We start from the raw sequence: 14,828 nt of genomic DNA on the forward strand, positions 1-14,828 counted from the left end.
CCAGACCACCCATGCCCCCGGGTGCCTGGACAATGCCATCTGTTCCCGGTCATTCACTCTGCTCTCCCAGGCCTTCCCTTTCAGGGACACACTCCAGCTACCCAAGATGAAACGTCCAGAGCGGTGGTCCTTACCCAGAGATGGCTGTGCCCCTCCCTCAACCCCCAGGGCCATTTGGCAATGTCTGGGGGCATTTCTAGCAGGCACACTGGGAGGGTGCTCCTTAGTCTAGTGGGTAGAGGCTGGGATGCGGCTGAACATTTCTACGTGCACAGGAGAGCAGAGCTGATTGCTGTCCTCCAACAAGATTGCCAGTTCATCACCATGACATAAGTGATGAAAAAATGAAGTTCTCTCTAAGTCTTTTGTTCAGGATCTCTACTGGAGACCTGCAAAGTGCCAGCGCCATGCTGGCCTGTGATGCAGAGGCCAGTTGAACGGAGTCTCCCGACTGCAGGGAGGGGAAGTTCTAGAACACACTCTCACACGGGGGCTCTGGGCTTCTCCCCACTTTTTTCCTTCACTGGACGATCATGCCCACTGGCCTACAATCCTAACCCAGTGAGAACTAAGGATATGGGGAGGTGTCCTGTGTGTTTGTTGGATATCTGACACTAGGAGAAACAGCATGAACTCAGGCATCAGGGAGGTCAGGATCCTGCTCTTTACTGTATGTCCTACTTGCTGTGTGATGTTAACAAGTGACACAACCTCTCTGAACCCCACGTTGCTCCTTCAAATGGGCTGCAGGGCACTGAAGGTGTTAGGTATCATCTTCACACATTAGTGGAGCTCCCGGTAGCCCACACACTCACTGACTTCTGGACTGGCCACCACCAGTCACCCAGTTCCTTGTGACATTTCCAGAGAAGCGCTGTTGGAGGTTTCAGTTCTAGTTCCATGGGCTCCTCCTAGGACAGCCCGAAGGGTCTGTTTCTGTTCAGCTAGCTCATGCCTGCGACCTGGCCTTGGACACGGTGCTCCAACGCCAGGCCCCTGCACACCCCAGTCCCTCCCATCTGACTATTTTCTTCTCTAACACTAACTCACAAGCAACATAACTACATTTTCTTCTTTAAGTTCAGCCCGCAAGAAAATTCTTCCACGTGCAATGAGCAGCTGTGAATCTGCCTGATAAAGTGAAGGCATTCACCCCACTGGTATTCCCCAGAGGGATCATCGGCCACCTGCACCTTTTCAGATGCATTTAATAATTCAGCCCAAGATGAATTTGCATGATTAACATAAAGCCTTGTGATTTTATTTTCTTTCAGGATTTAAATACTGAAACAACCACCATTGTTTTCATTTTCAGAGGTTGTGATCAAAACACAAAACTTGATTCTAGAATGAATAATTTCTTTTAAAAAAAAAGTATTTTCAAATACCACTCTCCATAGAATGCAAAGAAAGGAGCTGTAGATGCAGGGAAACCCATGTTCTCTCCAGGGCTGGTGTTAACCCATTAGAAGCAAGCCACACCACAAAGATGAATCCTTTCTGGTCCTCCTATCGAGCAGTATGCCCCACCGTCCCATGGCATCCATAACGGCTAAGACAAATAGATTTATTTCAGTCCCTCACGTAGGGCTCTCCATAGTTATCTGATCGGGACCTAGAATCTCCAGTAAGAAAACAGCAATTCTCTTGGATTCCAATAATAGATTAATCACCTTATCCTCAAAAACTAGTAAAAACCCAAACCGAATAAGATGCGTGTAGAAAACCATCTGCCTATGAAGCGTATGTGAAATGATAATTTGCAAAGCGGAAGAGGCAGCATCGTTGGGCTTCTTGATGAATATAGTAAAACAGGTTTGTCTAATGGGGAAACATGCATTACTATCAAAAGAAACGAGTGTATCCCACACGGAAAAGCAAGCAGGCTTTAATATCTGAGAAACATTTCAAGCTGTGCCTGCCAGCAATTCTCCGCCTGTCTGATTTTCCTTAACATAAAGGCCAACCTCACCTGTTTAAAAATAATTAGGAAGCAGGCCGTAGTAACATTCGCTCGAAGTTTGTGCTGCCTGTGTGTTCGCATGTGTGTTTCGATTGCACTGACGCCTGTGTTGATGTTTCTGAACGCAGGAATCATGGTCAGTAAGGAAAGCAGCAAATGCGTACTCACGACATCAGAGAGTGAGGTGGAGCCTGCCGCCTGCCTGGCCCTGGAGATGAAGTATGCCCTGGATCCCAACCGGCAGATTAAAAAACGGAATAAAGCCCTACAGGTGCGGTTTAAGGATATCTGTGAGGCGCAGAATGAGCAGAGGGACACGCAGCTCTCGGCGGGACAGCCGGGCGAGAAGCGGGAGGCCAAGCCCATGTCCTACAGGGCAGCCTACCGCAAATACATGACCGTGCCCGCTCGGAGGTCCATCCCCAATGTCACCAAGAGCACAGGCGTGCAGACCTCGCCAGACCTGAAAAAGTGTTACCAGACCTTCCCTCTGGACCGCAAAAAAGGGAATCTCAAAAGCATCCCCGCTGCGGATGCCTTTAAAAGTCAAAACAATGGGTTTGCAACGGATGTGAAGGAGAAGCACGAGGAAGGACCAGGAGAGGAGGCCCGGCCGTGGGGTGCCGGCCAGGTGCATAAGACGGCAGCCTTGGTTTTCCACTCCAACGAACACATGAACGCATTGGACCAGCCTGCCGGGGTCAACTGTGCAGAGCCATGCAAAAACCCTGATGTGCACAGCTGCCGAGATGAGCCTCTCCAAAACTCTGCCCGGCCTCCCTCCCAGGAGCCTGATTACCAGCTGCATGGGAAAGCAAAGCACGACAGGGCGACACCGGACACCGAGGAAGCTGCTCTGTCGGCCCACGGGACCGTGTTTAAAACCGAGGTGGCCACCGTTTATGCACCTGCCCCCAGCGCACAGGCCCCCGAGGCTGCCTTGTCAAACTCTGCCGGCACGAGCGAGTGGCCCCTGTGCCCGGCGGCCGACCAGGAGCGGAGGAAGGCCTCGCGTCTCAATGGGCTCCAGGGCCCCCAGGGCCCCGCGGCGGCCTGCTCACCCCCGATGCAGTGCCTGTCCCCCGAATGTAGCGAGCAGCCCCCGCAGACTCGAGCCCCGCCGGGGGAGGAGAGCCAGCCTTGCCCCACGGCCACCGCTGTGGGTGAAGAATGCCGACAAATCGTGCCTCACACGGAAGTCGTCGATCTGAAAGCACAGCTGCAGGTGATGGAGGACCTGATCAGTTCCAGCCAAGAAACCATCAAAGTGCTCTTGGGGGTCATTCAGGAGTTGGAGAAAGGAGAGGCCCATCGGGAAGGGTATGTATGCCCACGTTTCTCATGAAGCTGTGCGGGCTCACCACCCCCAGGGTCCCTCCGTAGCCTCCAGTGCCCAGACCCGTAGCGAGACTAATGCCAGCATTTCTGTGAACAGGTGATAGTCTGAGGACAGCGAGAGTTCAAAGGGGTCCCAGGTTACTTTATGAGGCTAGGCTTCCTTGCAAACTCGCCTTAAAGATTCACTTGATGGTTGGCATTCATCTGCCTGGCCTGGAATTCAAATCCTGTATCTCTATTTTGAATGCATGAATTGATGGGTCTTAACTCTGTATGCCCTAGGATGAAAGGTTTACGATATGGATGAAGTATCATAGGTACGCCAGCACAAAATATCTAAGTAAGAAACTACTCGCCTCTTAGGAATCACATTACAGAAGAGAAAAGAAAGAACTGAAATGGCATCCTGCAAAGCAGATGCTGCCTTGGTTACATTAAATCATTAGAATCACATTGATATTCAGGACGGTACAGGGTTCCACACAATAGAGGATATGTTTCTCTGTCCTGCTGTGGCGCTCCTAGAAGCAATGCCCACCCTCAGGCAAGCCCTCTCTGTGTGTGATTAGGAGACAGTGTCTTTCCTCCTGAGTGTCTTAGTGCGGAGCAGGCCTACAGAGGAAATCATACCCAGTCGGCAGCCAAAACCGTCCAGCCTTGATAACAGATTGCTAAACTTTGTTTCCCATCTTTTGAACTTGAAATTGTGCAGCAGCAAATTTAAAAGCAAATGACCTAACGGTACGATGCTAGCCTTGAGCCCCTCCGCTAGAAAGGCTTGTGTGGGCCTGGCAGAGTGCTTTGCTGAAACAAGAGTGCCAGCAATGCTCCAGTGCCAAGCTTCTCAAAACAGTGCCCACGGCTTATTGGCCTTCGTCTTGACTGCCAGGTTTTCTGTTTTCCATTTCCCCTTGACACTGTCTGGATTCCCTGCAGCCCCTGATCTGGAGGTGGGATCTGAGGGAGTGCCCTGCTGCCTCATGGGGTTAGATCCCCCTCCCCGGGAACCCTACCCCTGGTGAAGTGAGCTAGCAGCCAGTATGAAGGGAAGCTAAGTAATGCATCGCCAGGGTAGCAAACCACTGGTAAACAGTTTCCTCAAGAGGATTTTTGTGGTTCAGTTATACGGGGTTTGTGTACTGCAGACAAGGGGGGGAAGAGTCTCTACTGTGCAAGGAAGCAGGTGAGGCTCAGGCCCTGGCTCCAGAGGCAAGATGCCTGGTGCAGGTTCTGGACCTGGTTTCTGGCTTCTCTGGCGCAGTGCAGGCGGCCCATCTACAAGAGGAGTTGATCCCCAATAAATCCACCCCCCCCATACAGAGTATTGTTTCCAGTCCATGGCATTCAGCTATTGGCCAATCATAAACTAATCTATGTGGAGATCAGTGGTAACCTAACATTACAGAATGCTTTCAAAAGGCCTCTTTCAGTCTTGGGTGTACATTTCCATTTTCATCCCATTTCAGTCATTTAGACTTGAATACACACGCATCCCGAAGCAACACACTCCAGTGGGTCTACAAGCGACTGGTCCATCAGGAGACCACATTCCCACAAAAGAATTAAAGGCCCAAACAGGGACCCGATCACGGACTTCAGTACAGCTTGTAGTGACTGAAATCACACAGCAAAGTAGGAAGATACCAACATTACTCACTGAGGGAAAAAAAAAGTCACCAAATGGTATAAAGCCAAATGTATATGCTAAATCAATGTGTATGCTCACCAGGGTAGGTGCCGAACTAAAACCCTGCCAAGGCTGAACGCCCACGAACACCCCAGGAAAGGAGAACCACGTTGAGCTGCAGGCTCCTTACACTATTCAAACAAGCGCAGAGATTTGTTTTAAATGGGACCCTCTGAGTTCTCTGCAACCTGGGCAGGCGACACGGTGCTTCTGCACTTACCGAGACACCTTTAGGTGGGAATTCTGACTCCGAAGACGTGGGGCAAGGGCTACACCCCTCTGTACCCCATTGCTTTACCTGTTAAGTTGGAGATCATCACTCATCCTGTAGATGGAGGGAGAGGATGATGTGGGGTGACCCTCTACTGAAGTCAGCCCAGTGCCAGGTGCATCAGAACAGGCTGAGTTCTACAGTGGCATGGGTATTGCTTGGTCTGGCTGGTCAAAGATGCTGGGGTCTGGGGAACACTTAGCAGCCCCACATCTGAGTCCAGTGTGATGAATGTACCCTCCACACTCCCAGCACACAGGCTGCCGTCTGTATTCTTCCTACAAGGCCTGAGCTGCCCTGCTCCAGGGCAGTACCCACCAGCCACAAGTGGCTACTGAAATTCAAGTTCAGATTAATTACAAATGTGAATTCAGTTCTTCAGTTGTACGAGCAACATCTCAGGTGCCCCAGAGCCATATGTGATGACGGGTCACTGCATAGGACACAGAGCATTGCCATCATCACAAGAAGTCCTTCAGCCTGGTCTCCCCCAAACGGGACACAGTGCCTGCCTCCTAACCATGTGGGGACTGAGCAACACAGATCAAGGCAAAGGGTGAGCTGACTTTAAAATCAATCCCTAGTTCAGCTGCTGCCTGAGTAGGACAAGCTCGCTGCAGAAAGGCAGTTCCATATCCCACATCTGTTCTAGAGCCTTCCTTCCCACCTCTGTCTCTGAGCGCTCTGGACTCAGGTCACGGTGAGTCAAGTGGTTTCAAACTCCAAGGCCACCCTAAGGTGGCCCCTCTTGCCAATGCCCGAGGTCACTGAGGTGGCCAAAACGCTCATTTCCACCACACTTTTCAATGTCAGGATGTGAGGGGACAGCAGCCTCACAGGCGCACAGAGAAGGAGCAAGCTCCTTCTCCAACCCTCTCCTGAGTGTGTGAGGCCAGCACAGAGTGGAGGGTGGAAGACAGGTGTGCTGCTACATCTTTATCAACTGGTTTGGGGGGGCAGGGGGGATAGCATTTGCTGATTTCCATGGTATAAATACTGCTACCATGGCCAATTTCAACCAGCTCACAAAATCCTGAAACTTCACCATTCTGCTCCTCCGAGCACCAGACTGTGCCCCTGACAGGCCTGCCCCCAGACAGTCACTCTAAAGGAGGAATCTGCAGGATTTACTTTATGAAGCCCACCTGAGCCAGGGAATAGCTGTTTTCCTTGCATCTCATGGCAAAAAACAAAACAAAACCAACCAACCCAGGAAAGCTCACTCTACTTTCCACAGATTATCATATAGTCATTATGTGACATGACAGAGAATTTCATGACCAAGTTACAAAGATCAGTAGAATTTTCCTTGGAGAATATTCTAGAGTTTAAAAAGTCATCAACAGTAGAGAATTACACAACAGAGCTGGGTAAAATCAATTTCTCTCCCCCCTTCTACCCTCAATTAAGCATGGAGAGCCTACTAGGTAAAGAATTTGCCTGCATTGGGAGGGGACCCAGTGAGGACAGGTATCTTATGGGCATGTGGAGCCCATGACTTTGAATCCCAGGGACAGATTCTGCCTCTACACCCCCATCGCACAGTGAGCCCATGGGCTTGCGCTGGTGTAGGATGTTAGGACAGAGCCAGGGAAGGGCAGTACTCTTTGAACTTGGCTAGGGTCCATGGGGCAACTTACGTTTCTTGAAATACACTGACTGTATAACCTTTTTTGTAGGACTTTCTTTCACTAGTGAGTTTGTGCAAACTGCATATTGAGTCTGTCAGACGAGCCTGTTGAAGTTGTTCCTCTGTGCATGGGAATTCCTGGGTCACTAACCCCAACCACATTCAGGAGCTTCCGAATTATTTTTCATGCGAATTCATTCATCTCATTTGCTTATGCCAGTTTCCAAAAGCCCTCGGCAGAGTGTTTTCAGCGTAGGGAAGTTACTGAATCTCAGGGAGCTCCAATTTCATCTTGTACCAAACAAGGCTACTAGAAGCTTAAAGACGATGTCTACAAAGCTAGTCGCAGAAAGCAACACACAGCGGGCACCGAGGAAAGGCCACGTCCTAATATGAGCATTTCAGAGGATCCATTCCATAAGGAGGTAGCTGTGCAAAAAGTATTCAAAATCCTGCCTTTTAGAGCCTTGTAAAACGTTCGGGCAGCTCACTAACATCACTTGCTTTATGCAGTGAGGGCAGCATTTGGTCACTGTGCGGGTATGAATGCCAGGAATTATCCTGCTTATTTCAGAGCTCTCAGTATTATTCTCGTCTCTTCCCAGGAAGTTCAGGGTCATACAGGCTGCCTCAATAGGCCACTAATGTAGTAGTTGAAGGCCGAGAACCAAGCAAACAGGGCACTGAGTTTAAAAACCCAAGTACTTCCTGTAACAGCCATTAACTTCCCAGAGCAGACAGGAGTTGCTGGGCAGGAGACCCTTTGACCCATGGGCTGCAGTTCCGAAGTGCTCCTGGTGTGCACGGACCAGCAACTGTGATGAGCACTCCATGGGGAGACGATTATTTACTTCTAAGACTGCACCCCAACACTCTGAGTGTCTTCATGGGTTTGGTGGTCAGTGACAGCCTTATGAGATGGCTATTCAGAGAAGACCTGAAAACCACATGAGACACTTTAGTCCAGCTATCATGCATGAGGGCAGATCTGCTGTTGCCCAGAGTCAAGTAGGCTCCTTCACTGGTCACATCTCTCCCAGCGTCAGCTGGGTGTTACCTGCAGGCTTGGGTGTTGGGGGAGGCAGGAAGAGAGCAGAACCCAGGCCATTCCGGGCCGTCAAATGTGATGGATAGGCAGAGATGAAATCTGGAAGCCCGGAGGCTTTGCAGCTGTACCGAGTCAGAGCAAATGTGAGACCATCACTTAAAAGAAGCCAAACCTAAACAACAAAACAGCCCAAAGACTCCAGGAGCTTGCAGGGAGGGCTGTAAACCCAGGGACCCAGTCCCCCGTGCATCCCTGCTATCACTCCTGGGGTCCTGTCCAGCCACTTCAGCCTCACCGAGAAAGAGTATTTCTCTGTGACGTGAGGTCCAGGGCACATGGGGATAGCAAAGACAAATAAGCCAAGGGAATCCCCCCGAGATCGGGCCCTTTGAGGGTAGTGCTCACACTGGCTTTGAAGACAAAGGAGGTAGGAATAAAGACCTGAGGGCAGCAACAAGTTAATGCAAACCCAGCATGGAAACCCTGTGTTGTTAGCCGAGCTTTGCTTTTCTTTTAATCACTAAAACAAGGGGGCCGGCCACACAGCGGGTGAAGGTATGTGCAGATACTCACATCTAGAGGGGGAAAAAAAATTCAGGCTTTCAGAATCTGTGGTTATTTGAAGACCTTAGTGTCACCTTTTGACCTGGCAGATGTTGGCACGCTTTTCCTATAAAGGGCCAGATAGTAAATATTTTCGGATTTGAAGGCCACAGCGTCTCTGTTCAAACGATTGCGCTTTGCCACGGTATCATGAAAGCAGCCATAGACAGTATGTGTACAAATAACGATGGCTGTGTTCCCGTGAAACCACGCACAGAAACAGCCAGGAGCAAGGTCTGGGCCATAGGCGGAGTGTGCCAACTTGTACTGCATGGTCTGGTAAAGGTGGGGTTTACTCAACTGAAAACCAGGTCAGAAGATGGGTGCGGGACAACCCCAGGTGTGTGACTGCCAGACAGACAGGCGTACCATTCACACACTTGTTCAGAAGGCCTCTACCAAGAGTCTTCTGTGTGTTGAGCCCTGTGCCAGGCAAGGAGGGGATACAAGTCAGATGAGCTCAGGCCCCCCTCTGAAGCGTCCGCAGGTCACTGATGGTCCGTTTGTTCAAGCCTGCACCTGACTGTTCATCCTCAGCCCATACAACGCTCAGCATTCTGCCTGCGAACTCCCTGTGTGTTATTCACGTCTGTGTCACTTGTATGTAGAATACATACATGGCGGCGTTTCTTTAAAACATGAAGAAGATCTCACTCTCCCACGAGCAGGAAGAAAAGGTCATCACAGCACATAATTGTGCACTGTGACTTGCCGTCACCTAGATACTGAGGCTACATGGACAAAAATGATACACTTGCTTTATCTTATGTCCCTGTATTGACAAATCACTCAGAATCAGGCACTCTTCAGATGGACCTGTCAGGGAAGGAGAAATCTCTCTGAATGTTCCTTAATTATCCATGCCCAAACAGAATAAATACTGCATCACAATTACAGAGGAAGCATAAGGGGACAATTGAAGTCACAGAGCAGAAAGACCCAACATGGAAGTCCTTGCACTGCTGGGGCGGGAGCCAGGGCACGAACGCGGGAATCACCAAGCTCTCCGTGTGAGATTCTGACGAGCAACTTCCCAGAGCCCCCCACCCCCCCAAGAGCTGAGGGAAAAGCTGGGCACAGTAAGGCAGTCTCATCTCAGTGTGACCAGGCACCCTCTGGAGGACTGCTTGGCTTGTTCTGGCCAAAACCCACCCACTGATTGAGATGGAAGTCTTCCACCTGGTTAGCTGGAAGGGCCTCGTTTTGAAGAGGGGAGGTGGGTGGCATTAGTGGTTCTGTAAACAACCCTTGTGGGTCTCCTCTGGAATGAATGCCATGTGCTGCCTTCCCAGGCGTCTGGCACGATGCATCACAGAAACACAGGGCACTGTGAGCAGCGTAGGGAAAGCAGCACCCAGCATCAACATTGGGAGCGAAAAGGTCCTCCTCCCCTGCCAAATGCACTCCTGCCCCTGCGCTCCCAGTCTGAACAGGATGAAAATGTCAGCACTTCATTTTCTAATCTTCTTGATAAATCAGTTTCAGTGTCTCTGCACATTTGTCGTCACCCAAACATTCCAGCCAGCCGACTGAGGCCTGCCTTCCGCTCACTTCGTGTTTCCATTTTCTGGGAATGAGATCCAGGAGGGGAGCCGAGTGGAACGACCGGGGCTCTGCAGTCAGCCAGTCCTGAGCTGGCAACTTTGCTCTGCCCCTCTCTCCCCTAGCTGTGCTTAGGCACGGTTAGTAACCTCTCTGAACTTCAGCTTCTTACTCTATAAAAATAGAGCTAAGAATACCTGCCTCGTGGGCTTCTCAAATACAGAGGACAACGCTCTCAATCCAGGGCTGTGTTTGCACTCAGTACAAGTTACCTCCTTCCAAGTTACTTTGTTACTGACAAGCAGCCTTTCAGATTCTCAAGTGGGGGAGGTAAAGCAAGGGCCAAGCCTAAACACTTTCAAGCCAGATTTTCCTGCTTTATGATATGGGCTGGTTTCTTTCCAAAGGTTAGGAGGGAGGGAGGATTACAAAGAGAGACATCAGCTCTGTATTCGTTTTCAGAAACATGCACAGGCCAAGAGGGTCTGGCGTCATGGAAAAGGCAGGGTGTGGAGTCAGGAAACACGGGTTAGTCCTTGCTCATCCTGGCCAAGCCTCTCCCAGCTACCTGTTCCCCTATGAAAGAAGGACCTTCCAGATGAGACAAGAGACCTCACGGCTCCTTCCTGCTCTAAGAACAAATCCTCCAGAGAGGCCTAACAACATCATCATTTCAGCCACTACCTTATATAAAAGTTTACAGAGAGAGAGAGAGAGAGAGAGAGAGAGAGAGAGAGAGAGAATAAAGCAACAGAGCCCTCTCTGCGGACGTCCTTCAGTAAATGCGTCCAGGGATCCTATCGTATTTTCTTGTCTACTGACACTTTACTTCTTATCTCTTCACCTGCTATACATATGCTCGAATTGGCTTCTGTCCTTTTTGGCTGCCATCCTTTGAAGAGATTTCAGAAACACCTTTCTGTTTTCTTTTTCTGTTGCAACTAATGGCTTTTATAGATTTGTGATCAAATATTCAAGAGTAAAATCTCAAGTATAAGTTACGTTTTATGATTTTGCAATGGAAGCACAGATCGTGTACTATCCAGCATTCTCTTCACTTAATGCACAGGGCTGTGGTCTTTTCTACAGCTTATATTTATAGAACTTTGTAAACACATTTTTTTTAAGTTCTTGAAAAATAATAAGGCTTTCCCTCCTTAATACGAAAAATGAAGCAAATATATTTGTAAGAATATAAAACACATTCTAAATTCTTGCTTTGGGCTTCATGTAGGTATCACACATACTTGAAAATGTAATTTAAATAATCTTCCTGTGCAGAATGCCAAAATAGATTTCAAATACCTCCCCGGCCTTTTAAGTTGGTAGGTGAATAAATGCCTCACCACAGAGTCACTAGGTAATCCAGGCACCCCATTTGCAGATAAAATGAGCAATTCAAGGCATGACATGAACATTTATGGATTTGTGTCCCAGAATTCAGGTTTTTTTTTAAGAGATGAAATGCAGTTCTAATTTTCAAATACTTTTAAAAATTTGATACAAATTCTGCTAGGCTATGCCAAAATGACTTGAGCTCTGTTGCCCATTGGATCTGTGGAAGAGTTCTGGGAAGTGAGTGTCTCTGGGCACAACACCCTTAAAATCCACCTATTTTGAGCACCTCCAACATGGGAGCATTCTGCATTGTTTTACTGAATCCTCAAAATGACACTAAAGGTAGGAATTACCTGCACCAGAAAATTAAAGCCTGGCTATGCTCATTGACATCCCCAAGGTCAGAAGGCTGTGAGAAATGGTAAAGACAGACTTCACATCTAGATCTCCGTCAGGCCTGAGCACCCGCTCACTCAGCCTCTGAAAATGGCAAACCTGCTATGTCCACACAGAATTAAAAAGCAAGCATTTTTGCTGCTACTGAAAATCCGGATTCTTCCTCTAACATGAAGGGCCTAAGACGCTCTCGTGCCCAAAGCTGGTGAGATCTTTGCAAGCTCATGTTCTGGAGAAAGCAGAAAGCACCTTTTAAAGGGATCCTAGTACTAAGGCATGTTTTTAAGGATACATAAGTAGTGAGAGGAATGTCCTCTGTGAGGTAATTTAAAAAAAAAAAAAATCAAAGCCGCTGATCTTGAAGTCCAGGGACCTGAGTGCCAAGCACAACGTCTATCCAGAGGCAGCCTTCCCGGGAGGCTCTTCAAGGCCTTCAGGTACCATCCAGCACGTCAGTGGCTCAATGAGTGACTGCCACGTGCCCCGCTGGCTCTACCTTCCTCAAATGTACATCTAAATTCATGTGAATCACAAGTTGGAGGAAAGTTTTCAATGCAACAACCACAAAAAGTGTGTATTCTAAAGGCTGGATCTGAAAGGACATTTATGAGAATCGAGGTCCTAGTCATCAAAATTGGAGTAAATTTTTTCTCTCGACATCTCACTGGTTGCAGCAGTAGACTCTCACAATTGGACATCGAGAGTCTTATAAATGATGACACCAAAAGTTAAAGATTTTAATCTTCAACTGCAAGAGCTCTGAAGCGATTGTTTTAAAAAAACAGCACAAGGTCAGACTTCTGAAACAAAGCACAGACACTTCACAAAGATAGGTCTGATTCAAAATTAACTCAACTGCTCTAAAAAAAAAAATACATCAAAAGAAATTATAAATCAAACATGAAGGGCTCTGTGGATATTTATGATCAGAACTACTAGCAAATGCACATTAATGCTTTCAAATTACAACCTCTGTAAGTCAGACTCTACACATAAGATAACGAGTGAGGCAGAACCACAGTGAGCCAGAGGAAGACATGCTTTAGGACAACGTACCCAGATCCCTATTCTCATTCTAGGTCGGTAGCCACTGCCACCATAATCCATTTTCATTAATTTTCAATAAATTATAGCTTAAGCTTTATCTGTCTTCCAGGAAAATAAGTTAATCAACTCAGCCTCCGCTCAGCCCCAAAAAGTTGTTTTCCTTATTAATAGCTACTCCTGGTGCCCTTTGGGGCGAATGGCTTGTTTGTCATCACAGTTACCATTTTGCAACATAGGAATGTAAGAAAGCAAATGCAAGCTTTGCCCTGTTTGTAACCTAACCAGGCAGTCCATGCACAAAATAATAATTACTATCTTCCCCAATTCCTTCCTATGATGATTTTATATTATGGAAATATGATGATACAACTCTAAAGAGAGAAGTCCTGCCCTAATAATAGTGTTTATCTCTGCGTCTGTCTAGGTCTGCGTCTGCATGCATTTCTGACAGTAATAATAATGGATATTCAATAATAATAATAATATATTCCTATTTCTTCATCATGCATGGCTCTGTGTAAAGGGACGTGAGCAGGGAGGTGAGGCAGAGCCTTAGGGAGATGCAGGGAGGCGCTGTCGGATGTGAGGCAGAGGGCTGAGGGAGAAGGAAGGGACACCAGCTGGCTCCCAGGGACTCACATGCGCTTGAAGCATCACACTGGCTGCCATGCGCCTCCATTGGCCACCATTTTGTTTTGCTTTATAGTGAAAACAGGCATTGCAAGCTCCCCTAAAAGCCTTAGCCTCCTGAGAATTATAGGGTCACCACATTTGGGGAGTTGCAAGGCCAATAAAATTTAATTTGTCAACACCACATAAAGAAAGCAACTGCATTCATTATTAATCACGTGTTTGTTTCTCACTGAAACTCGTTCACCAGGACTGCTTCTGAGATAAAGAAATGACATTTCCCGGGGATGAGGAGGGGGCTGGCTGAGGGGCAGGCTAAGCCATTTACTTTAATATCTGGGTGTGGAAAGCAGAAGATGACTGACCTTTTCCACTTGTTGGGGAACTTTAAGGTGGGATAATGTTAATACTTTGAGACAGATGTTCTCACCTGATCCAGCTGGAAACATCACAAAGCTGACCGTCTCTTTTCATTTCAGAAGCACAGGGTGTAATGTCAGTTAACCCAGCAGGATACTCACACAGATTCTTCATTCATTCATTCATTCATTCACTCATTTTCTCATTCATTATTCAAAAACTATTTCTTGAGCATCCACTATCCTTCGCGCCCCTAAGTGAGCGCTGAACGTTCATCACGGAACAAACTGACAAAAATCTCTCCCCTCATGGTGCTGACATTGTCAGGGGGAGACAGACTGAAAGCAAAATAATAACTAGAATGTATGGCGTGTTCCATCTGATAAGTGTTGTGGAAAGGCTGAAAGCAGAGAAGGGAGGTACAGTGCTCACTTTCTATGAGTCAGGAAAGAAACAGGTATTTACGATGGACACCTCAAGCCCTGCTCCACGGAAAGCGCTTGTGGGCTCAGCGCCAGGACTCGGAACATGAATCTGTGGCCACGAAGATGCTCTCAGTCACGTGGGACAAAAACACCTCATCACGTCACCAGCATCCATGAGAACCCGCTGCAAGAAAGCCACAAGCAGGGTGCTGGGAACCTGCCGGCAGATATGCTGAGCTGCCGAGGAGGGAACAGAGCGTCTGGGCCAGAACAAAGATGTACCTTTGAATGAGCGCAGAAACTGTCCCCAGAAATAGTTCTACGCCTCTACTCCATCAGCACAGCAGCAGCGCCTTCATATTGGAAACATAGTCCTCTAGATGCTAAGTGTCTTGAGGGCAAGGACTATGTGTCATTCCCCTGAGCAACTCCCGGAAAAGGCCAAGCACCAAGCTGGCCCTGAAGAAGCACTGGATGGGCTGTGACCATGCAGCCAGGCTGAAGGCCAGCTTGTTGTCTGGGCTAATCTACGCCCAAACCCTCTGAGGTC

General features: G+C 48.2%; 2 protein-coding genes across 3 annotated transcripts in view; one reads left to right on the forward strand and one right to left on the reverse strand.

The window, feature by feature from the left end:
* The window catches only part of DOCK1 (dedicator of cytokinesis 1), a 495,194-nt gene that overhangs the window by 250,586 nt on the left and 229,780 nt on the right, over positions 1–14,828 (reverse strand). The gene's annotated exons all lie outside the window — the stretch shown is intronic.
* Positions 2,092–14,828, forward strand: part of INSYN2A (inhibitory synaptic factor 2A) — a 39,866-nt gene continuing 27,129 nt past the window's right edge. Inside the window, exon 1 of the mRNA XM_045809513.2 lies at positions 2,092–3,283. Coding sequence (XP_045665469.2) covers positions 2,097–3,283 — 1,187 coding nt within the window. The 5' untranslated portion in view covers positions 2,092–2,096. The remainder of the gene's footprint in view (positions 3,284–14,828) is intronic.

The sequence above is a fragment of the Ursus americanus genome, chromosome 6 (genome assembly GCF_024610735.1).
Source record: "Ursus americanus isolate L20-20 chromosome 6, mUrsAme1.1.p, whole genome shotgun sequence".
Taxonomy (NCBI): Eukaryota; Metazoa; Chordata; class Mammalia; order Carnivora; family Ursidae; genus Ursus; species Ursus americanus.